We start from the raw sequence: 25,791 nt of genomic DNA, 5'->3' as shown, positions 1-25,791 counted from the left end.
CATGGGGGTGGGGCAGAAGGTGTGTGCACATGAGTGCAGGTGCCCATGAAGGCTAGACAACAGTGTCAGGTCCCAGTGTTGGTGTTACGGGTGGTCGTGAGCCACCCAATGTGAGTACCTAGTCAAACTCAGGGAACCAAACTCAGGTCCTCTCCAAGAGTAACTCTTAAATGCTGAGGCATCTCTCCAGCCCCCTAGTAAGAGCTTTTTACTGCTGTGAGAAAATGTATGTTATGAACACTTAATACAACATCAAGTGAAGTTGCCTAACATGCCTGAAATGCACCAGCATGCAGCTGTGAAGCACACCGGTTCCATTACAGTAGATTAAGCCCTCTATGGTACATTCCTTCCACTAATAACAACTATTAACTCTTGACAAAATATCAAAATCAACCCCCTGAAGGCTCTTAAAAGTAAAAATAGGCAAACTAAGTTAGGAAGTCAAAGCATGAAGACTCAACCTACCTACCCAAAGGGAGAATTTTTCCCTTTTTTTTTTTCCTTATATGGCTTTGTCCTAACCCAGCACCTACAGGAAGCCTGGAACGGAGTGCATCACCTCTGTGGTTCATGACAGGGAGGTTGAAAGGTCAAAGTATGAGGGGAATCCTGAACAGAAGCGAGCCAAAGAAAAGTGTCCTCTAGCCGGGTGTGGTGGTGCACATCTTCAATCCCAGCACTTGGGAGGCAGAGGTAGGTGAATTTCTGAGTCCAAGGCCAGCCTAGTCTACAGGGTGAGTTCCAGGACAGCCAGGGCTACACAGAGAAACCCTGTCTCGAAAAAAAAAAAAAAAAAAAAAAAAAAGAAAGGAAAGGAAAGGTGCCTCTAGGTTTGAGTACAAGAACTCACACATCTCTCAGCCTGGCAGCTAATTGTGAGTGAAGAAGAAGACTCCAGTTAGCCTAGCAAAAGTTGTGGAAAAAGGAACAGAGATTAAAAGCATTTACTCAAGTCTCAGTCTGGACGCAGAGCCACATATATGAGGGACAAACCCAAATCAAGCAGTCAAGGCTTAAGAAACCGATCTGAGATTTTAAACACAAGCCAAAGATGGCAAGGCCAGACCTAAAGGGTAACCCTAACTAGGGCAAAAGCAAAACATTTTCAAGAGGATTCAAAGTGAAAGCAATATGATATGTGTAATGTTCCGCATATGATTCAATTATTAAACACATGTAAAGAGACAACACAATCAATAGAAGAAAACCCAAGATAACCTTAGTATAATGGTGAGATAAAGGAAGGATAGGAAGCTTAAGCATTAAAACTGATAAAGTAGAAAGTACAAAACAAGTCTCTAAAACAGAAGCAGGGCTATCAAAGCCATGAATGTAAATGTTTACATTAAATTTAACAATGTCTAATGCATCCATTAGATGGGCTCAGTAGCAAAATAAAAATAGCAGAGTACCTGTAGGATGATATTCAAAGGCCTAACATGTGCATAATTGGAGCCAAATCGTGAAACCAGAAGAAAGAGGTATGAAATGACTGCAGTTTTCATCAGAACAGAGAGAAGCCAAACATCAATGGAACACCATCTTTCAAATACTAAAAGTAAGATCTTCCAATTCAGAATTCTATGTTGATCTGATCAACAAGGAATGCTAAAAGGAACCCTCCAGAATAAAGAGAAGTTATTTAAGAGAATTTGCTAGTTGTCAACTCAACAGAATCCAGAAACACCTAGAAGACTCAATGCATCTAGCTATTGTGAGGATGTTAACAGAGAAGCCAAATGAGGGATGAAGAACTGCTCTCAGGGAGTGACACCTTCCAGAGAGAGATCCAAGGACCATGAACATGTGCCTGCCTTTGTTTCCTCTTCCTGATCAAGTGCATGTGTTGCTAATGCTGCTATCATCCTCCTCTGACATCAGATCCTACTCCAGCCCTCAGCACGTGAACTGTGGCTGCTAGGACGTCCAACCTTGTGGACTGAGTAGTTATTGACTTTCAGCCTGTCTGCATAAAGACTATTAGACTGTCTAGCCTGTAACAGGCAATATAGCAACCCCCTTTTTATAATATATCTATATTTTACTGGCTTTATTTCTTCAAAGAACCCTACTTACTACTAAGAAAAAGTTAAATCTTTAAGAATTAAAGAGATGGGTGGGTAGGGGAGCAGGGCAGGGGGAAGGTATAGGGGACCTTCAGGATAGCATTTGAAATGTAAATAAAGAAAATATCTAATAAAAAATTGAAAAAAAAAGAATTAAGGGGAACATTAAAACTAGTAAAATACTTGAGCAAATACAAAGGACCACTTTTTTCTTTTACAAAAGTTATTTTTTTTATTTTACTTTGTGTGTGTGTGTGTGTGTGTGTGTGTGTGTGTGTGACACACATGTGGTGTATGTGTGCTTATGTAGATACGTGTTCAAATGTACCCATGTAAGTGTGGAGGCCTCAACTGACATTGAGAGTTTTCTTCAATCCTTCCCCTTTTTTATTGAATCTGAGTCTCTTGTAGAACCTTGAGTGGTGGTCTAGCTAGCCAGATGGACCAGGGAATACCCATCTCTGCCTCCTAAATGAGGAATCACAGGCACCTCGCCAACAATTTGACTGCTTAGATTTTACATGGGTTCTGGGATCCAAACTCTGATCTTCATAATTATAAGACAATTGCTTTATCTACTGGGTTATCCTTTCAGCCCATTTTTTTATTTTATAATACAATGGAAGGGTTTTCAATAAATGTCATGTAAAGCACGTGACAGATACAGTAACTTGAGAACATGAAAATTACAACACATAATACCTATAGCACTCAATATAAACATACAATAAAGATACCCAGCCCAAAAGTCAATAGATCCATGGAAATAGGACAAAAGTAGGAAATATGCAAGAAATGAGCGCTGGGCACATTTAGAGCAAAGAGAGAAGAGGACCAGAGACCAGCCAAAGGGCCAGAACACAGTGGTTATAGAGTCAGGAGGCCTATGTGCCCATTTAAAACAGACACATATAGCAGGCAAACCAAAGGAATCATGAGACAAAGCAATCGTTCAGCAGTCTCAAGTTAGAGGTATTTAGAAGGACAGTTCCAGTGAATAGGGTGGTGAGATTTAGAATCCTACCACAGTGGACTCAAGACAGCCTAGAGAAAGACAGATGTGGTCAATGTACACATCTATGGACAAGTTTTGCTGTTGAGGGAATAAAGGTAAACTGCACACTGTCCACTGGCCTCCATCAGCTGGCCCTTCACCCTGCCTGCCTTCCAGAGGAGACCTGTGGGGCCCCAGGAACATCCAGGTTCACTTCGCACGCAGCCAGCAGAAGTGAGATGCATTCTGTCCTCTGAGCTTCATTGTCAGGTCACGGCTCTGCCTGACTCCCAAAGGAGGCCTGTGGGACTGCAGGAGGGAGGCGGGAGGAGGGCAGGAGCATCCAGGTCCACCTGGGGCACAGCCAGCAGAGGTGAGCAGAGTGCTACTCCCTGAGCTCCGGGATCCGTCTCACGGCTCTGTCTGCCTCTTAAGGAGTCCTGACAGCATCAGGAACACCCAGCCAATACCAGGAATAACCAGATGGCTAAAGGCCAGCGTGAGAACACTATCAACAAAAGCTAGGGCAATATGACACTACCAAGCTCAGCTATCCTACTACAACAAGCCTGGATAGCCCAACAGAGCCAAAGCACAAGAAGATGGCCTTAAATCCAATCTTATAAAGATGGCAGAGGCCTTAAGAGAGGAAATGAATAAATCTCTTAAAGAAATACAGGGAAGTACAATAAAACAGATGAACGAAGTGAATAAAACTGTTCAAGATCTGAAAATAGAAATAGAAACAATAAGGGAAACACAAACTGTGGGAATCCTGGAGATGGAAAACCTAGGGAAGAGAACAGGAACAACAGATGCAAGCATCACCAATAGAATACAGGAGATGGAAGAGGGAATCTCAGGCATAAAGATAGGACTAAGAAATTGATACACTGATCAAAGAAAACGTTAAATCTAAAGAGTTCCTGACACAAAACACCCAAGAAATCTGGGACACTGTGAAGAGAGCAAACCTAAGAATAACAGGAATAGAAGAAGGAGATAATTTCAAGATCCAAGGCCCAGAAAATATTTTCAACAAAATCATAAAAGAAAATTTCCCCAATCTAAGAAGGAGATGCCTATAAGCATAAAAGAAGCTTACAGAACACCAAATAGATTGGACCAGAAAAGAAAACCCTCCCCACCACATAATAAAACACTAAATGTACAGAACAAAGAATATTAAAAGCTGCAACGGAAAAGGCTTAGTAACATATAAAGGCAGACCTGTGGGAATTACCGTTGAGGGGAGGAAAGAAAAGAGCCAGGCTTGAAGAAAAAGTGTGCACAGAAGTTGCCTCTAATCATGAGTGTTTGAATTTTTAATATCTCTTGGGAATTTATACCCCCTAATTGGTCATGACAATAAATCCTCGGGGAGAAAGAGCTCGAGGCATATGACGGTGGAGAACTACTTCCTCTGCTCATTCCTCCTTGTGGGTGCCCCCCTCCCTCACCAGCAGAGCTCATCCTTGCTCTCAACCTAGTCAACCCACCGTACATGCCAGTTCATCCTTTATTTCAGCCACTAACTGCACTATCACTGATCTGCCAAAGCTCCTGCATCATGCTAGCTCCATCCATGAGGAATTTGAGGCTGCTTTCTCCCTACAAACTGTCTTCCCAGTGGTACTACTCCCCTGCCTCACATACTTGTAACAACACTAAATTCATTCTTGATTCTTTGTTTTCTATATTTTATGCCCATAATGTAACACACACACAGAGTAAACTGTTTTCATTCTACTTAAATTTCTCTTAGTCAACAAATCCCCCAAATTAAATTTCTACACCTGAATCTTGAATTTCTCAGAGATCTGCATCTATCTACCAGTGGCTCAGCTACAATCTTTGCTACCATTATCAGTAACTCCCAATATACTGCCTTTGCTCATGCAACGTCAACAACGTTCCCATCTCCCCTCACCCTTACAAGTCTTACCCATCTTCTGTGATGCAGCTATGTCTGGGCATCACTAGAGTATTTCTGATCTCACTGAGATCTTTAACCCACTATTTACATTCTACATTGGCATGTTAGCAGTCTGTTCTGTGTGAATTAGCAGCATCTTCCAAAATAAATTATGACAGGCACATAACACACCCAATGTAACTGTTTTACTGATTAGATATATCCACGTTTAAAATTAATTTATAAGACTAGGTCAACATCAGTCCAGTTCACTCTGACTTAACAAAAATGTATTAGTGAAAAATAATACTTATGTCCTACCACCATCAATACCCATTCCTAAAAATTAAAGTAATATCCGAAACATGCCAGATTTTGCATAGTACGCTGTGTGGACTTGAAACTTATGGGCCATCTGGATCTTCTGGAACCAGACTTCAGGTCTATGTCAGAGCACTGGATGCATCTTGCTATTCAGCTGCTCAACTGGCAGTCTAAGCTGTTACTTACAGTAGTCATTTCGAAGACCAGTGAGATGAATCTTCACCTCTGGTTGGCATGTGGAATGGTAGACACCGCTGAATCTCCTAAGATAGAATTCATCTCTGGCTCCAAATCTACAGCCTGCAAGAAACAAACAGTACTACACATCTCTAAGATCTCACAAACACAGAATTTCTCCCGTGGGTAGTAAGAGATTACAGAGTGAGAAAGAAAGCAGACCCTCTGATAAAAGAAGACAGGAGGAAAGAAAACACAGAAGGGTTAAGTGTGGACTTTGAATAAGAGTTAAAGGTTATTTGGTGGCACTTTTCAACAAAGAGTGGATACATGGCAGACATAAACACAGGCAAAGGTCCCGTGGGAGAAGCACACTGTGTCAGGCTTTGAATATGCATTTTGTCCTTTGAGATTTTTAAAAGAAAGTGAATTTTCTATGTCTGCATATCCATCCCAGCCATGCTCACCTAGAAGACCTAAGTCTATGCTATCTTTGTTCATAAACAGTTGTTGATTTACCCATCTTAACCTTTTCTTTTAATCTTACTGTAATAGAACACAGTTACTATTTTTTTGGCTAATTTTACCCGTGAGTATTTGGGTCCATGCTTCTATCATTTCTTCTACGTTTTCATCAAAAGGCCCCACCAAGTCTAAACCACTGGCCACTATCTTTTCATCTCTAGCCCTCAATGCATGATCAAACTGATAATGATAAGTAAACCAGCAGGAAACAACATAACAAGTGACTTGTGGTCTCTGTGACTACATAGTTTCTGATAAAAGCTCAAAAGGCTCACAGTTCTACACCAAGAAAGCCAACTGTTACTCATAAATGCCTGCCTTGGGGTTCACTGTGAACACCTGCAACTTCCAGAACTGCAAGTTACTGAAAACATTCAGGCCTTCTGATAAACGGCTATAAAATGTTTTTAAACAAATCAATGCCCAACACAATAACAACAAAGATAAGGATGTAGCTTCATATAGAGGGCTTGTCTAGTATGTACAAAGATTTGGACTCAAGCCCCAACAGTGCACACACACACCACATACACACACACATAAAATCAGTCAGCAAAGAAGTTCTTATAACTAATGAGTGATGGATGATTACTAAAGGTGCAGAATATAAAATTAACATGAAAGTCAGATACATTCTTATATGGCATCAACTGGAACTTAACATTGAAAACAAATAGTATTTATATTGTTAAGCCAAAAATTTAAATGTTTATGTATAAATCTTTTTTTAAAGCATGTAAAATGTGTATATGAGTGGCTGGAGAGATGGCTCAGTGGTTAAGAGCACTGACTGCTCTTCCAGAGGTACTGAGTTCAATTCCCAGAAACCATCTGTAATGAGATCCAATGCCCTCTTGTGGTGTGTCTGAAGACAGCTACAGTATACTCTCATACATAAAATAAATCCTTAAAAATTTTGTATATGAAAAATACATTTGAGTGAGGTAACCCAATCACGAAAGAACTCACATGATATGTACTCACTGATAAGTGGATATTAGCCCAGAAACTTAGCATACCCAAGATATAAGATATAATTTTTGAAACATATGAAACTCAAAAAGAACGAAGACCAAAGTGTGGACACTTTGCACCTTCTTACAATTGGGAACAAAACACTCATGGAAGGAGTTACAGAGACAAAGTTTGGAGCTGAGACAAAAGGATGGACCATCTAGAGACTGCCATATCCGGGGATCCATCCCATAATCAGCCTCCAAACGCTAACACCTTTGCATACACTAGCAAGATTTTGCTGAAAGGACCCTGATATAACTGTCTCTTGTGAGACTATGCCGGGGCCTAGCAAACACATAAGTGGATGCTCACAGTCAGTTATTGGATGGATCACAGGGCCCACAGTGGAGGAGCTAGAGAAAGTACCCAAGGAGCTAAAGGGGTCTGCAACCCTATAGATGGAACAACAATATGAACTATCCAGTACCCTGGAGCTCTTGACTCTAGCTGCATATGTATCAAAAGATGGCCTAGTCGGCCATCAGTGGAAAGAGAGGCCCATTGGTCATGCAGACTTTATATGCCTCAGTACAGGGGAACGCCAGGGCCAAGAAGTGGGAGTGGGTGGGTAGGGGAGTGGGGGGGGAACAGTATGGGGGACTTCTGGGATAGCATTGGAAATGTAAATGAGGGAAATACCTAATTAAAAATTTTTTTTAAAAAAAGAAAAAGAAAAATACATTTAAAACTTTGATGAAAAATAAATCTATGCAAGGAGGTTTGCACATAAAATACTATGGACACTCATTATGTCCCCATGCCAATTCCTCCCTCTATGATCAACAGAGTCAATTAATCACAATCAAACTCAGCAAGTTATTTATTGATATTGATAAGGTAATGCTAAGACATATGGAGACACAAAGAGCAAAAACAGTCGACACATATTAAAGGATAAGAAGAAAGTGACAAGGCTAACATTACCCACCTCCAAGGCTTACTATCAAGCGGTAGTAACCGGGACCACATGATGTTGACAGAAGAACCAACAAGCCTGATGGGACTGGAGGGAAAGCCTAGAAACACTAACACCCTCATCTGGTTGTCAAGGAAGGAACAAAGGTAGCATGGTAGAGAAAGAGAATCCTTCAACCGCTTCTGCAACCACTGGATTCTACACATGAAAAACTGGATCTACACACAGACCTTGAGTTCTTCACAAACATTAATTTAAAGTGGATCACAGACCACAAGTATCACCGTCCAGGGAAACGGCATAGGAGAAACCCTGGATGAACTTGGGGGTTGTGGCTACTTTGTAGACAGATCACCAAGAGCAAAACTCATGACACTGGACTTGGGTGAAATTTAAACTTCTGTTCTGTAAGATACGATCAAGAGATGAGAAGCAAGTCATTTTGTACATGTGATAAAGGATTATTGGTTTTTTAAATTTTACAAGACTTCTAAGCCTGAACACACGCTATCAAGATGGCTCAGAAGATAAAGGTCCTTGCCACCAATCTTGATAACCTGAATTCAATCTAGAAAACCCACATGGTGGAAAGAGAAAAATCAATTCCCACAAATTGTATTTGATATGTATATGCATGTATAAACTTTATGCCTTATAAAAGTTTTATATATGTTATAATTTATGTACTAGCTAGAGCATTAGAATAAAAAAGGTACATTCTCCCAGCCTTTAGAGGATTTTGTTTTAATCTGAAGAAATAGCCTCTTAGAAGAATACAGTTACTGCTGCTCAGATGGAAGAAGGAGAAAACTGAACTAGAAAATTCTCTGATAGTGTGCAAGGTCCTAGGTTCCCACACAGCAGCAGAACTTCAAAATGACTAGAGAATGGGAGAAGGGAGGAGAGGAATGCCGAGGCAGGGTCCCATCCAGTTATCTCACTCTGCTTTCAATTTATTATTCTCAAAAAAGATGACTCCTCCTCTCATCAAGAGTCTACTTCTAGAGCAAACCCGCCAAAGAATGTGTTTAAAACCCAAACTATGTGCTCAGTTTTACATACCTAACTTTACCCACCACCACTTCCATCCATTTCACTGCCAAGAAAGATAGGCTTAAAAACTAAATATGTAGGAAGGTCTAGAAAATGAAGTTGTGTTTGTGTGGGTTTTTAATACAATGCCTAAAACTTTCAGAACTTTAATGAAAAATTAAGAGCATTGAAGCAGAAGTGTTCTTCAGAAGTTAGTCTCTCTCTCTCTCTCTCTCTCTCTCTCTCTCTCTCTCTCTCTCTCTCTCCACAATTGTATGTGAGGTCCAACCCATATTTATAAGATTTTATTTCAAAAGAAGAAATAACAGGCATGTTTCCTTGGCATTTTTTAAAAATGATTCTATTTATTGTTATATGTAAGTACACTGTAGCTGTCCTCAGACACAACAGAAGAGGGCATCAATCTCATTGTGGATGGTTGTGAGCCACCATGTGGTTGCTGGGATTTGAACTCGGGACCTTTGGAAGAGCAGCCAGTGCTTTACCTGCTAAGCCATCTAGAGGCACTAAGCATTTATCTCAATAGATTTCGCACACAGACCTCAGGTCTCCAGTACTTGCTAGCAGTGCTACAGACAACACAGCACGTCAAAAGAGAGAGAAAGTAGAGAGAAGAATGTGTGGGGAGCTCAGAGACAAACGTTTTGTGTGTTCTAAATATGGCCTGCCCTAAGAAGTTTTTGGAAACTTCCACAGTATTATCTCACTGAGCTGCAGTCATTCGGATACACCTCCAACCCCTCCATTCTCGGAAAAGTCACAGGAGTTGCCTACCATGAAGCTAACTGGACTAATCGGAAGTGGATAAAGTATCGAAAAATACTTCAGGGCAGGCAGTGATGGCACATGCCTTTGATACCAGCACTGGGAATCAGAGAGAGGTAGATGGATCTTTGAGTTCAAGGCCAGCCTGATCCACAGAGTGGGTTCCAGGACAGCCAGGGCTACACAGAGAAACCCTGTCTATAAAAAAACAAATAAAACAAAAACAAAAAACAGGAAGGAAAGAAAAAAAGAAAGAAAGAAAGAGAGAGAGAAAGAGAGAGAGGAGGGAGGGAGGGGGGGAGACAGAGAGTAAGGAGGGAGGGAGGGAGGGAAGGAAGGGAGAGAGAGGGAAAGAGAAAGAGAGAGAGAGAGAGAGAGAGAGAGAGAGAGAGAGAGAGAGAGAGAGAGAGAGAGAGGAAAATACAAAATACAGCACTAGAAAGCAGACCACAAAATTTTCTGAATGGTAAATAAAGGGTTAATAATAGCTGACTACAAATAACATAAGAAAAAGAATGCTGTAAAAAAAAATACCCCCCTAGCAAACACAGAAGTGGATGCTCACAGTCAGCTATTGGATGGATCACAGGGTCCCCAATGGAGGAGCTAGAGAAAGTAACCAAGGAGCTAAAGGGATCTGCAACCCTATAGGTGGAACAACAATATGAACTAACCAGTACCCCGGAACTCTTGTCTCTAGCTGCATATGAATCAAAAGATGGCCTAGTCAGCCATCACTGGAAAGAGAGGCCCATTGGTCAGGCAAACTTTATATGCCCCAATACAGGGGAACGCCAGGGCCAAAAAGTGGGAGTGGGTGGGTAGGGGAGTTGGGGGGAGGGTATGGGGGACTTTTGGGATAGCATTGGAAATATAAATGAGGAAAATACCTAATAAAAATATTAAAAAAGAAAAAAAAAGTACCCTTTAAAAATTAAAACTAGGGTGCCCTAAGTGGTGGACAATGGCCTGTAACTCAGTACTCAGGGGGCAGAGGCAGGAAGATTTTGAGTTGAAAGACAGCCTGTGCTACATAGAAAGCTTGACACCAGCCTGAACAACATACCTTGTCTCAAAAAATTTTAAACTGAGATAGCAACATTTAAATTTTAATAACAAGGATGGTAAGTAATTTGTCAGAAAAGAGAGAAAAACAAACAATAAGTTTTTTTTAAAGAGAACAGAGAAGAAAAAGAAAATCAGAAAATCAATCCAGAAGTATCAATAAACAAAAATGAAGAAATTAAAAAAGAATAATTGGGGAACTTTAGTGTCTGGAAAGGCCCACTGATCAAGGTATGGCAGCTGACAGCCCCTGCCCCACCTTACTAATAGCAGCAGGGATCAGCAAGAATGCCTCTGAGCTCTTTTAACTCTTTAGGAGCCTGTGAAAATAAAAAGGAAAGAAAATCATGCATGCATACACACACACACACACACACACACACAGAGTCAGGCCAGACCCAAACACCACCTTCATCAATTTCACATGTCCACATGCATACTTATATACATACACATATACCAACATATGTATATATGTAAGACACATATATTACATATTGTACATACAGACAGACAGACATACACACATACACATATGCACACATACGCACATACACATATACACATACACATATATACATGGTAGATAAAGCAGAGCCCCAACAGCCACCATATTTTCTCTCAGCCTTTTTATAGCTTCTTAGGCAAAAGTTCTTTATAAAATTACCTCACAGACAAAATGTTACACAAAAAGGACTTACTGAAGGATATTGATAGTAAGTTCAAAGCAATGTTTCATTCTACAAGCTCATTTTAAGTTTAAAGCAACAGTTTCACACGGTCTTGTTTTATCACCGTGCATACGAGTGGCCTCATCCGTGGACCTAACCTAGAATGAATGTTTCTCCTTGATCACAAATCTTCCCCAAGCCTGTTTCTCTCCTTAGTGCAATTATGAAAGCTCACTGTATACCTTATTATGCAGCCTTTACTTACTAATCTATGAAGAGGGGCACATCTATTCTTGATTTTAACTTTATTACATCTTTCTCACAAAACAACTAAAACCATCCCCTTAAACTATCTTTCTAAAATTATTTTAATGAAATCAGGAATTCTATAAAGTCATTTATTCATCTAAACAGCACTATTATATGAATGTACATCTTCATGTTGATCTGCAGGAAATTTGTCCAATAGGGTGGGCTGATGCCCAGACACCACTAGGCTATGTAATAGTGGCAGGAAAGGCATATCAGCAGTAAGAAACAATCCTGGGATGAAGTCTCTGGTGTCTGTGTCTCACTGAGCTCACCCATTGTAGCTATGCAGAACAGTGGGCCATCTTCAGAAAACACTCTTGCTTGCCATGTCCTTTCCTACATGGCTTGTGCCATTCCATCAAATGTTGCTTTTAACTTACAATGAAGCAGAGGTGAGTATTAATGCCAAGATTTATCACCCTGAAATTCTAGAACACTGGTGAGAGGAGACGCTGCTCACAGAGGCCAGAGGGAAAGTCAGGGGGTATACAGAATACAGGACATCATAACAGGACAGGACTTCTCAACACATGGGAGCTAGGAAACACAGCGTCTGTCCACAATGCTGGGTAAAATTGGTATTTACAGCCAGGCAAACTCTAACTCAAATGTGAGTGTCCTAGACATTTACAGAGATAGTGGATCTAGTGTCAGAGACAGAGAGAGGAGTCCCAGGACTGTAGCGCTGCAGCTGGCCAAGTGAACAGCCTGTCCTTCAGACTGGTGGAGGGACACCGAAGAAAAGATGGGAGTAGAGTGAGCAAGCGCATGATCAAGTTATCAGTAGCCAGAAACAGATCATGGATGCCAATGGGAAACACCAGCTTTGTAGACGTTATAAGGGAAAACAGAAAGGCCAGCAGGTGAAACAGAGCCAGACTGGAGGAGGAGGCTGCCAACCGTGAATACAGTTGTATGGTAACCGGATATGGACACGGACTAGTGAGTCTGGTTCGGTTTTGCAAAGTGTAATAGAAGCACATCCAGAAGCCGAAGAATCAGTGAAGCAAGGGGGGACCTGAGTTCTTGTCTGCTGCGCAGGAGTCCCCATAAAGTCTACATTCATAAGGAATGGTGGTCTACCAATGATGCAGAGGAAAGCATAGCAAGTACTGAAGGGAGAACTAAGAATGATAACCTCTAGAAAATCTGACTTGGGAGTGGAGGTGGCCAGAGCAGGGAATTATGGGAGTTATCCAGATTGTATAATGATGCTGACTTAGTCCGATGAAAATAGATAACATTTTAAGGTAAGGAAGGAATGAAAGAGGCGGGGACAAAGGACAGCTAGGACGACAGATAGCGAGAGTCTCTGCCCCATACCTGTCCTGACACACCGGGACTCCTCACAGAGATGCATCTTCCCATCGATTTGCTGAGCTCCCTTCTGGGTTGAAAATGGCTGGTTTAGGCATCTCTGGGAACAACGACACAAAAACAGAACAAGACGTTAGGAGCAAACGTGTGCATCTCAGGTGTGACAGATGAAAACACTGCAGCTGAGAGTTCCCTAGAGAGGTCAAGGCTCTCACAGTGTGACGACCAGTGACGAGAGTCTTATAGATCATTATTAACCTCAGCAAAGCCACGCAGAAGGGATTACTCGGCTAAACTAAAAGTCTTTCTTCATTCTTCCAGCCCAAACACTGATGTAATGAACAGTCCAATCACAAGCCAAGAGCACCTTTACCAGTGAGAAATGGGAATAGCCAACCTCAAACAGCTTAAGGAAGTTCTCTGACTTTCCATAAACATAAAAATATAATTGCTCTTTTATTGGGACAGTACATAGAATATTCTTCTGCCACCTTTTGGCCCAACTTTGATCAAAAATAGGTAGAAAAATTAGAAATAAATACAAAGAAAAGAATGCATTGGCGTTTTCAAAATATATAAAGATAAGTAAGTATAAAGCAGAGAAGATTCCTTTTTTGTCTCCACAGCCCAGAAATAATTCTCTTTATAAGCACTGCTTTAATGTTTTGGTTTCCTCCTCTGTGGCAATGCACCGTGATGAAAATGTCTCTTACATTCTAAGAGACTGAAACTTTTGTTGGACCTCACAGCCAGAGTTATTAGTACACCTTGAAATCATTTAAGACTGCTGTCCTACTGTGTGCTCAGTGTGTTCGCTTAACCTCCCATTAAGAAAACAATGTAACAGTTTCCCTTACTTGCCTTGAGTTTCCCAGGTAACCAACTTTTACAACTTGAGCTAATGCATAGCTCTAATCTTAAGTGATAATACTCTTCCAGGCCCCTGACCTGGAGAAGTGTGTGTGTGTGTGTGTGTGTGTGTGTGTGTGTGTGTGTGTGTGTTACAGTAATTATTTTCTGGAAACAGCAAATAGAATCTGAAAACAGCCTTATAAAATTAATATCCACCATAAGTACTTTGGCTGCAACAAGCAAATACTGTTTAGTGAACAATGACTTTTGTAGTACTGTTTGTTATCAGGGTCAGTTGGAGTCGATAACTTATCCCTTGTGAAACTCTGCTAAAGATCTACATTCATTCCTTCCCCATGGGACATGCTCTGTGCTGTTCAATAAGGAAGAAGGAAAACCTTTGCTAGGGACACACACTCAGACATTCATAAAGAAAGACAGACAGACAGACAGACAGACAGACAGACAGACAGACAGGCACAAACCCAGTCACATAACAGACAGACAAGACAGATGGAAAACACAGGGAGAGTGGAGTGGAGAATTCAAATCTTGGTTCGCTCTTGGTTAAATAATACAAAGAGGAGGTGCTTTGACATCCGTCCTTAATGTGACATTGGCCCATTATTGAAGACAGTGCATCAAATGCTCTCACTCATCAGTTTATCAAAGTAACCATTGCCAACCAATGCATCATGGCTCTTGAGTATTCAAGACAGAACAAGTGCCCACAAATCAGTTTCTCAACTGCAAAGCAGGTAGTTATATCTTGTTTGGGGGCTGTCCTGTGCTTAGCAGCATGATGTGTTTAGCAGCATAGCTGGCCTGCACCCACTATAGTGCCCTTCACCAGAACTATGACAGTGGAAAACACCACCCAATATGTTGTGAGGCACAAAACAGTCCTCAGTTAAGATAAACCAGCGTCCCTAACACAGCCTTCCGGTCAGGAGCTCAGTGTGGTGTCTCAGATGTAATAGACTTTATAGACCCATTTCTTCAACACCCATATAATCTAACACATGCTTCTCTTCCAGGCACCCATGGGTTCCCTTCTTGTGTGCGACCTATATTATACTTTAAGTAGTGACTTAGGACCAGCCCAATTAATGTGAGTTCTAGAAGTTTTAACTACTCAGGATCTCGTTGTGGCAACATCCTCCAGCAGATCAGGGAGGACCACAGAAAGAGGACACATGCTTCCTGCTGCGCTGTCTTCACTCTGAACGCTATCTGACCATCACCTAACCATGACAACCGACGCTCACTACCATATGGTATCACTATTTCCATGGCCCTCTCCCAGGTTCTTCACTGACACCTTCTGTTTAACAACTGCTTCAAGAGATGTTTTTCCAAGTCCATCATGTCCACAGAGCCACCAACATTACTGCCGACAGTACGGATAAGAGGGCAAAAAAGTCCTAAGGGGCTCGGCAGCGATGGTCCAATCATCAACAGGATGTGAGAAGACAGTTGTGTTAACAAGTTGGCCCAGGCATGAGGCCCAGCAGCACCCCTAAGGATTTCATAGAACTACCTGACTTTGACCAACACCCATGCCCTTGGGTGGATCACACTCAACAAGAAGGCGTGAATCTGTACTGTGTATTTGTTTCCTGTTTCATATAAGCTCAAGTAATTAGAAGTTATACTCACAGGATGTTCTTTCCCCTTGCACAGCATGTACACTAAGCACAGAAAGAGACACACACTGGGCGAGTAGTCTGGACTGGTGTAGTCTTGTGGCTTCCCTAGTTTAAAGCATTTGGGATGGAACACTGTTTCCTTCAGAAGCCAGTCACTGAACTTGGTAAAGCGAAAAGCATGTTACTGACATGTAGTGTGCCCAAAAGACCTAAGTGATCTTAAAATCATAAGAATAGATCCAAAAGAAGAAACTCAACAAACAAACAACTGCAGAGGCTTACAAAAAATATTCATTTACAAATCTTCTAGAGCAGTGGTTCTTAGCCTTCCTAATGCTGAAACATTTTAATATAGTTCCTCACGTTGTGTGACCCACAACCATAAAATCATTTCTTCGCTACTTCATAACAAAATTTAGCTGCTGCTACGAGCTGTAATGTCAATATCTGATATGCAGGATATATGATATGCAACCCTGTGAAAGGGTCATTCGGTCCACAAAGAAGTCACACCCCACAGGCTGAGATACACTGGTGTAGAGCATAGCTTCTAACTGCAGATTGTGTCGGGGCTGAGAAGTAGCTGGTGGAACTAAAGGCTTTCTGAACATGCAATGACCAAAAGTTAATTCAAAATTAAATGCATAATGAATCTAAGGTATTTCTTTCAGTGCTCTCTCATGTTGCCTCACACAACTTCACCACAGCCTCAGCTCAGCATAAACAACACGGCGCTTTGCACTGCGAAGTCTGTCATACCACATGATGCCAACAAACACTGCCCCAAACACCTCAGCTCAGATTCAAGGCTGTTGTACACTAGAATAGTAGTAGTTGGCTGTGCACACAAGGTTTTTTGCTCTTACATAAACCTAACAATCTCATTATGAAGAACTTCTAGGGTTTTCCCTCTGTCCTTCCACAGCAAGAAAGTATCAAAGGAATATATATCTGGATTATTTTATGCTAAAACATTTTATTTTTAAAACTGCTGTTTGAATTTGCAACTTGAATTTCATAAAGAAAAATAGTCAGTGAATGAATTGTGGCCTGAGTTTAGGGCAGAATTTCTAACAATTCCCGAAATGGCTCTAAACACGCTTCTGCCATTTTGCACTATATACTGACACAAAGCAGCATTCTCAGCACTGATAGTTTCAATAAAATCAAAACATCAATCAAATCTGAAAGACCCTAAAATATTCTGCATCCTGTAATACGGGCCATTCAGCCAAGATTTAATTTTTCATGTAAAAATAAACAAGCACGTTCATATCATTAACATGCAAATCTGCTTTAGTCTTAACAAATGATGGAGATACACAGATATAGATAGATATGCATGTGTATATAATAAGAAAATGTTTTTAATTTGATTTGTTAATAGGAAATGCTTGGTTTTTATTCCCATTTTCATATACTTATATCCCCAGGGTCACATAAAAAATTTTCAGGTGGGCGCTGGAGAGATGGCTCAGCGGTTAAGAGCACTGACTATTCTCCCAGAGGCCCTGAGTTCAATTCCCAGCAACCACATGGTGGCTCACAACCATTTGTAATGGGATCCAATGCCCTCTTCTGGTGTGTCTGAAGACAACTACAGTGTACTCATATAAATAAAATAAATAATATTTTTTTAAAAATACTTCTCAGGTGAAAAGGGGTAATAAAAAAGTCTGAATTATAGGAACAATCAAATGAATGCTGAGAGACTTTTTAGATGGCCCTTTAGACAAATCAAGTCACCCACTGGCTGGGAGGAAGCACACTAGGTATGATCTTGCTGTAGCTCTAGTCATCCCTTCTTCAGTGGCTATTGTCCTTTGCTGTGTGCTGAGTGGCCCTCTTGTCCTATGGGGGAATATTTTCTTTTGTTTAGTGCCTCTGTTCACATCCCTTGTTTGTTCTGTCCTTTCTTCCTGGTTCCAGAGGGCACACAGGCACCCCCTTCCTCACATTCAAAACTCGGTTTTCCGAGCTTTTCTGTCTTCTCTCTCTGCCTACCTGGCCTTTGGTGGCAAGATTTTCCTTCCAGCCTCTGTCCCCTGCAAGAGGTGTCTTGCAAAAACGGAGAGTGGAGTTATTCACTTCAGAACTTCCTTTAGAGAGGGTTTTGGGTGAATTTTTGTTGTGGGATCCTGCAAGAAAGACATTCAGCTTTGAATCTATTTTTGAAACAATGTAGTCACTTGAATGATTGATCTGCTGGCCACAGCACTTTTCTAAGTAGATTAAGTAGATAAAGTTCTCTAGCCACATTATCAGAAAAAGAAAGGGGGATGGACAGGGCCTTAGTTAGCTAAAGCCCTGGGCTCGTGCAAGACTCTGCCTCAGTGGCCTCTAGAGCCAGGACGAAATGCCAGAGTTCCAGGCCTGACTCATCTCCAGCAGCTGAGGAAACACTTCGCTTCTGCATGGATTCCAGAGTAGGTAAAGATGGGTGAGAAGCTTAATGATCTTAGCATTGTCAAGCTAAGATCATCCTGCTCAGACATCACTAGAGGATGTTTGCATTGCCAGTCGTTGGTCTTTGCTACATGATTCTTAGAGTACCACTTTGCCTGTCCTCCTTCCTGTTACGGAAAGATGTCTTAAAGGTAGTTGGAGATAGTAACAGTAAAACACTTTGTAAGAAAACAGAAGTCAATGTTATTTACATTCATATTTTTCATGTTTTCTGTGGTTAGCTTTAATTGTCAATTTGTCAAGTCTAGAATCACCCAGGAAGAGAGTGGGGGCTTATCTACATTCGTTGGCCTGTGGTGTGCCTATAGAAAGCTATGGTAATTAAGTTAATTGGCATAGAAATGGCTAGCCCACTGTAGGTGACACCATTCCCTAGGTAGAGGATTCTGAACTATGTATGAGTAAAGAAATGGATCCAAGCACAAGAGAACAAGCAAGTAGGCATGCGTGTGTGCATCTGTTCCCTCTCTGAACTTAGGTGTGATGTCACTGCATGCCTCAAGTCCCTGCCTTCATTCATCTGAAATGATGGCATGTATCCTGGAATTGTAAGCCAAGTAAACTCCTCCTCCACTAAGTGGCTCTTTTGCCAGAGTATTGTCAAGCAACAGAAATGAAACTAAAATATACTCTCTTATCAAACTGAGAAAGCCCTTCACCAGGCTTTTTTATTTAATATCATATATATATATATATATATATATATATATATATATATATATATATATATATACATATATATATATATATATATATATATATCATCTGGGCCAAGGCTCCTCCAGAAAAGCTTAACCTTTGGATGTGTGACCATCTTTTCTGCATTTGGGCAACTATGAGCTTGATGGTCTGTCATTTGTGTTCTTAGAGTCTGGCACTCAGTGCCCAGGACTCAAACTATAACAGACAGACAGTCGTTTAAGGAAGGAGAGAGGGGGGTACACAACAAATGTCCCTCAAAGTTTTTGATTTGGCTCTTTCTTTTAAAACATTTTATTACTGTGCTATTTTTAGAAGTATATAAAGAAAAGGCTAAGCCTCAGAACTTCAAAGGAAAAGCAATGTTTAATGCCAGCAAGATGGCTCCATGGATAGATTCTTGCCAGGAAAGCCTGACAACCTGAGTTCAATCCCTAGAACCCACACAAAGGGGCAAGGAGAGAAGCAACGCCACAGAGTTGTCCTTTGACCTCCATATGCACCATAGCATGTGATCCCCCCCCACACACAGAGATAGATAGATAGATGGATAGATAGATCGGTGGATAGATAGAACAAACAAAAACCCAAAGCTATGCTTGGAAGCTGTCAGCGTCTCCAGCCTCAGAAAGCAGGAGATGACAGCTTCATGCCCAGAGCACAGCATGCTGCAAATGAGCCTCTTTGCAAAGAGATGTCTCTGCAGACAGGGACGGAAGCAAAGAGATGTCTCTGCAGACACGGACAGAAGGATCTTCTGGATTTGCTCTTCTGAAACAAAATGGACCATGTCCAGACAAGCGGGTAGAATCCACGTGTGTCATTGTGTCTCAGGATTAGCTAAAGGAGAAAGTAGAATGGGTTTTTCCTGTAAACTCCATTTGATTAATAATCTGTTGCTTGAGATTTTCAATTTTTCACACACTGTTTTATTAAGAAACAACTGGCAAGTCAATTTCGAGCTCAGAAAGAGCCAGGAATTCCTAATTGCAGCAAGAAATTCCTCTAAAACAATGAATATCCAAATTTCCTCAATTACACTGAATACAAAAGACTTCCTACACTCCTGAGTCTCCCCGTTCCACAGTCAGGTAATTCTGGGGTTGACACTTGTTATTGTGTGGGAAATTCCTCAGTTTTATAAAGATTTGGGTCCCTTTTCAGTCCTCAGAACCATAGTACCTCAGGAAGAGGCTGGCACTACTGAGCATGTGTCTTAGGAAGCTCGCTGAGCTTGGCACACTGGCTCACACCTGTCATCTTGGAAGGCTGAGGTGGAAGGATTGTGGCAAGTTTGAGGCCTGAACTACATAGTGAATTCCATGCCAGCCAGCCAGGGATATATAGTGAGACCCAAGGAAGGAAGGAAGGAAGGAAGGAGAGTAAGGGAGGGGAAGGGAGAGAGAATAGAAACAAGAAAGAATGCAAAGTCACATGGTAATGTTGTATGGTACCTCTAAAGAGTAGAACAGGAATTAAAGCATTAGATCACATGTGGAAAATTTTGCTCCTGAAGAATGAAAATTACAAAGGATACACCCACATGAGAATCATATATCTCAAAAAGAGCCATTTCAGGGCTCTGAGTGGTGAATCAAGGATCCTGCTAATCACATCAAGGCTTAGGTGGGAAGAAGTGTGTTCTCTACCACCCCTCCCCATCACGCCCCACCACGCCCCACCACGCCCCATCACGCCCCAACACGCCCCACCACGCCTCACCACGCTTCACCACGCCCCACCACGCCTCACCACGCCCCATCACGCCCCACCACGCCTCACCACGCCTCACCACGCCCCACCACGCCTCACCACGCCTCACCACGCCTCACCACGCCCCATCACGCCCCACCACGCCTCACCACGCCCCACCACGCCCCATCACGCCCCACCACGCCTCACCACGCCCCACCATGCCACTACCAGCCCAGGGCAAGCATCTCAGTACCTTCTTTCTGCCGCGCTCTTGCGTGTTCTCTTTTCCCCTCTCTTCCCCGCATCTCTCCTGCTTTTATCTTTTCTTTTATTCAACTTGATTTTTTTTTCAAGACAGGGTTTCTCTGTGTAGCCCTGGCTGTCCTGGAACTCACTCTGTAGACCAGGCTGGCCTCGAACTCAGAAATCTGCCTGCCTCCGCCTCCCAAGTGCTGGGATTAAAGGCATGTGCCACCACTGCCTGGCTCAACTTGATTATATAGTTACAAATATATTTTTTTTCAGACTCTCATGTACCAGGAAACTGTCCAAAATCATTAACATTTTAGGGTCTTCAAAACAAAATCATATTTGTATAGTGCAGAAATATATATGTGCATAATATACATACATATATGCATACATATATACACATATATAAATATATATGTCCTGTGAGCCATTCATACAGTACAACATATTATAAACATAACAACCACTACACTATAGAAAGCAGACACACAACCTGTGTCGGACTAAATGTGGCCTGTGGGAACCCCTGCACTTGGACTACCTACATAAGGAATTGCAACTTCTGTTTAACTGAATTCCCAACACTGAGCTCACGTAGAGTTAGGGTGTCTGCTGCAGGTGTTATCTTCAGCCCAGATGCCAGAGATTCAGGGGTGTGGGAGGGAGGACCCTCTTCCACAGAGGAAGAGCTTTCCGGGTCCCTGGCTGGGCTTAGCTGCCATCTGGTGGTGATGGGGCTGCTGGCCACAGGAATCTCCGCAGACAGCCTCTTCACGAAGTTGCTCTTGAAGCTGGAGTATGTCACGGCGACCGAGTCCAACTCCTGTTGGACAACAATGAAAGCTGTGAGTTCTGGTGACCTCAAAGATTCAAAGGGTAAAAGTTCTGTCCAGTGGAGTCACATGTGGTTTATCTAAAACACCACTATATATGAGCATAGATTTTTAACCTTGGTGATCCTGAAGATTTTTTTTTCTATTATTTTTTTAAACACTAGAACATCATTCCATAATCCCAGCTGCCCATCCATGGTTTTTAGATATACCCAAACAGTTTAGAGAGTGGTTCTATTTGACTTATCTTCATTACAGATCCGTGTAAATGAAGCGTGTGAAGCGACTCTGCTGAACACTGTCAACCTCCTCTCGCTTCAATTTTCCTGCTGGCTCTAAGGCTTAGAACTTGGCGGACTAAGCAAGCCATGTCTGTGGGCCATATCCAGACAACATCTACACTCGCAACCACGTCATTTAAGACCGGTGGGGACGAAAACAAGGAGGGCTGCCATATTGGAAGGAAGACAGACACTCTTGTTCAAAATCTCCTTGGTTTTCTAGAAACTAAATATACCTTTCAAGACAAAATAATCTTGAGTTTAAAAGAGGGAGGGAAAGGAGCAAATCTGGGATGTCATATGAGGAGAGTGATCAATAAGCTTCACGCTGGTAGTCACACTGTGCCGTGACATGTCTGCATTCCTCTGACTTGGCAACTGTCACTCGGTCCATCTTGAATGATTCCCACTTGGATTCTTGTCCAGGACTCTCTGCTGAGGTAACCACTGGCTCACATTCTCAGCTGGATTCACCTACAACTCCTTCAAGGACCTACCTGGAACATTGCCTGTCTGTTCCACACTGGATTAGCAGGCTATTGAGTCCAAGTAATGGTCCCCTAGGACTGCAGATCCTAATCCCTGCCACCTATCAATGTCACCTTCCACAGCAAAGAGGCTTTGCCTGTGAAGTACCCACACAAGGAACTAATGTGACAAAGCTTCAGACTAGCTTACATGAGTTGGGGATAGTACCCCCACCATCCTATTTAGGCCTGGATACCATCACTTGCCCTGATAAGATGGTTGAAGGAGATGATCCAAGAGGAAATGGCACTGTGGCCGCAGAGCAGACTCCAGCACTAACATCCACAGGCAGAAATGTTGACCTTCACCAGCACTAAGAAGCATAAGGCACTGGTGCTCCAGGCGAGTGTCTGGAGGGGGCAAAGCACACTGACATTCGTCCTCTGCCCTGCGGAACTGGCCTCCCACCTCCATAATTGCAAGAGAAGGAGGCCATGTTTTAAGCCACCGTGCTTTGGCTGATTTCTTCCGCAGGAGGCTGATGCGCAGCCTCCGATGGCTTTCCACAGAGTATCCAACAAACAGACCATGCTATATTGCTAACACTTCTAATATGCCAAGCAGTCAGCCATGCCAGTTAGAGAACGTGTCTCATCACGACCCTCATTTAAGCTGGCACTTCCGGAACCCAGGAGCCCTTCTCCGCGGCTTCCTCTTTCTTCTGATCATTCTCTGTCACCCACTTCAGGAAGTTATCTCAGCTCTTAGAGCTCAGGCAGCACATTAACTATCTGCAAGGGCCTTGCCCCTAATGTGTTTGTTCACAGTGATGCCCACACCAAGCTGGGTGATGGTGTAGACTCTTCCATTTTTTGCCCTAGCTATAAGGCATTGTTTTTTGAATGATGGCCATTAATTCCATTGATGTCTACAATATCATCATTCTTGCAGATTCACATGTGTGGGGCCAGAGAAACAATTCCATATTTGCTAAAAGGCCTAGAGGACATAAATGGCCCTCTGATTTGTCATCTATTAGAGAGTTACTGGAAGATGGCTGCTGTGGCTGAAAGCAATGCAGTTTTTCTTTAAATCAGTACAATCGCTTAGGTGTTCTTAGTTTAGAGCCAGTGCTGCTCTCGCAGACGACCAGTGTCCAGTCCTGAGCACCCATATTGGTAGGGTTCACAACTGCCTATCCCTTCAGCTTTAAAGGATCTGATGGCCTTCAAGGGCACCTTGAAGGATAAATACTATGCACATAATATACATATATATATATGCATATATAATATAGACATGTGCATGCATATACATTACAGACATGTACACATAATTCTTTTTAGTTTATAGAGACAGGGTTTCTCTTTGTACCAGCTCTGGCTGTCCTGGTACTCACTTTGTAGACCAAGCTGGCCTCAAACTCACAGAGATTCACCTGCCTCTGTCTCCTGAGGGCTGGGAGGTGCTGAGTGCATTCACCACGACAGCTGGCTAGAATGTTCTTTAAAACAGAGAAATCATGTTGAGACTGAGAAAGGAAACTCTCACTGTTTCCAGAATGGTCAGCACTCAACTGAAGACTGATGTCCAGGCTCAGAACTATGCTTTCAGAAGGAAGCTGGTCAACGGGAGAATGTATACACTGAAACGTTTATAACATTGAATACTGGAAAATGGGCACTAATTGCACCTCCACACAAAGACCAGCACGAGGCTTAGAAAACAGCAGGAAAAATGGGGAACAGACAATATCATTTCATTTAAGCAAAGTACAAAGACAGGGGAAATGCATGTTTCAGGATATGCATAGGTGCTGCAGCAGAACTTAGAAAGGAGGGAGGCATCACTGCACCTGGGGTCTGGGCAGGAATGATCCATTTCTTGACCTGACAGGGGTGACACTGTGACACAATATTGCCATCTACAATGTTCATTCTTGAGAAGCATCCAATCAAGTTGAGGAAGGAGCATGGCAAAAACCAATCACATAGTGGTTTAAATAAAGAAATTTGTATTAGGCCACCTCCATGGTCAGTCTGGGCTGCCGCTTGGACATGGTTGGTAGAATATTTGCTTTGGGGATTAAAGTGGGCAGGTTCTCACTACATGGTCTAGGCCAGACTTGAACTCCAGACTCCAGGTCCTCCTGCCTTTGTCTCCCCAAAGCTGAGCTAACAGGAGGGCTTCACAGCACGTGGCCAGCGTCTTTTCTCCTAATTGTTTTCATTATGCTATATATCCATTGTATATACTTTTCAGAATATTTTGACATTTCAAAATAAAAAATACAAGATGAGGAAGATGAGGAGAAGGAAGAAAAAAGAAAGGGGAGAAGACATGTACTCAAAGGCCAAGTCCACTGGGAGGACAGGGTTCACAGGAGAGAGGCCAAGTCCACTGGGAGGACAGGGTTCACAGGAGAGAGGCCAAGTCCACTGGGAGGACAGGGTTCACAGAAGAGAGGCCAAGTCCACTGGGAGGACAGGGTTCACAGGAGAGAGGCCAAGTCCACTGGGAGGACAGGGTTCACAGGAGAGAGGCCAAGTCCACTGGGAGGACAGGGTTCACAGGAGAGAGGCTAAGTCCACTGGGAGGACAGGGTTCACATGAGAGAGGCTAAGATGAACTCCTAACAGCAGCTGTGCACCAGCTCGTGCAAGACTCCATCGTGTGCAGGAAGGGAAGCCAGAGTGCCAACCCAGAAGAAAGAAGACACAAAAGGAACTATCAAATACTTAAATAAATCCAAGTTATGGAAAGAAAGAAGGCTGATTTTAAGTTGCTCCATTGGCAAAACCTGGACCAATGAAAGGAAGAGGCAAATTTTCATTCAATACAGTGGCCTTCCCAAGAGAGCACAACTGGCCTTAACCTAATGAATGTACAGTACAATCTGTCAGCCATTTCTTCCACTGGGAGTAGAGTTAGGTATTCAACATAATCTTTTAACCTTTCAGCATTAATATAAAATTTACCCATGCAAAAATTAATTCAAATAAGGTAAATTAACCTATTTACATTAAAATATGACAGCAATAACAAATGATATGCAAATATAGAAAACACAGAGGTGGCACGTAGACACCCCTGGCTGCGGGTTGCACTGCTTCATCTTTGATGTTTTTAAGCTTTTGTTCCAGGACCTATCTCCTGCTAAGGAAATGCCTGTCGCATAGTTTTAAATGACTCAAGTATTTATTAATAGAGAGGAAGAGGAAGATAAGAAAAATAAGACAAAGGAAGGAAAGGGATGAAGCCCATCGGCTCAGCTTGTCCACCTTGAGTGGCTACATCGTGGTGACATTACACAGAGAGGAATCCGGAGCCCAAGATAAATAAAAAGGAACCTAGAGAGGTTAAAAATAAGGCCAGGAAGTCACAGAATGGAGTGCCCAAGAAAACAGAAGCAAACAGGTCTAGTGACAAATGACCTGACACACAAATATTTGGTGGGTGAGAAAATCCTGTAAGGT

At 42.3% G+C, this 25,791-nt stretch overlaps 1 protein-coding gene across 10 annotated transcripts in view; it reads right to left on the bottom strand.

Annotated features, from left to right (window-relative positions):
* Cdc20b (cell division cycle 20B) overlaps window positions 1-25,791 on the bottom strand; it is an 86,045-nt gene that overhangs the window by 43,563 nt on the left and 16,691 nt on the right. For all 10 annotated transcript variants that reach the window (XR_003950451.1, XR_873755.2, XM_030247263.1 and 7 more), the window contains 4 exons: window positions 21,328-21,556; window positions 17,626-17,759; window positions 13,127-13,220; window positions 5,489-5,602 (listed from right to left, as the gene is read on the bottom strand). Coding sequence is in view for 8 of the 10 variants with exons in the window: in XM_030247263.1 (XP_030103123.1) it covers window positions 5,489-5,602; window positions 13,127-13,220; window positions 17,626-17,759; window positions 21,328-21,556 (571 nt within the window). In the remaining 2 variants the exon portion in view is untranslated. The remainder of the gene's footprint in view (window positions 1-5,488; window positions 5,603-13,126; window positions 13,221-17,625; window positions 17,760-21,327; window positions 21,557-25,791) is intronic.

Source organism: Mus musculus, chromosome 13 (genome assembly GCF_000001635.26).
Source record: "Mus musculus strain C57BL/6J chromosome 13, GRCm38.p6 C57BL/6J".
Taxonomy (NCBI): domain Eukaryota; kingdom Metazoa; phylum Chordata; class Mammalia; order Rodentia; family Muridae; genus Mus; species Mus musculus.
Note: the sequence above shows the minus strand (reverse complement) of the source record. Positions and strands in the feature narration are given on the sequence as shown.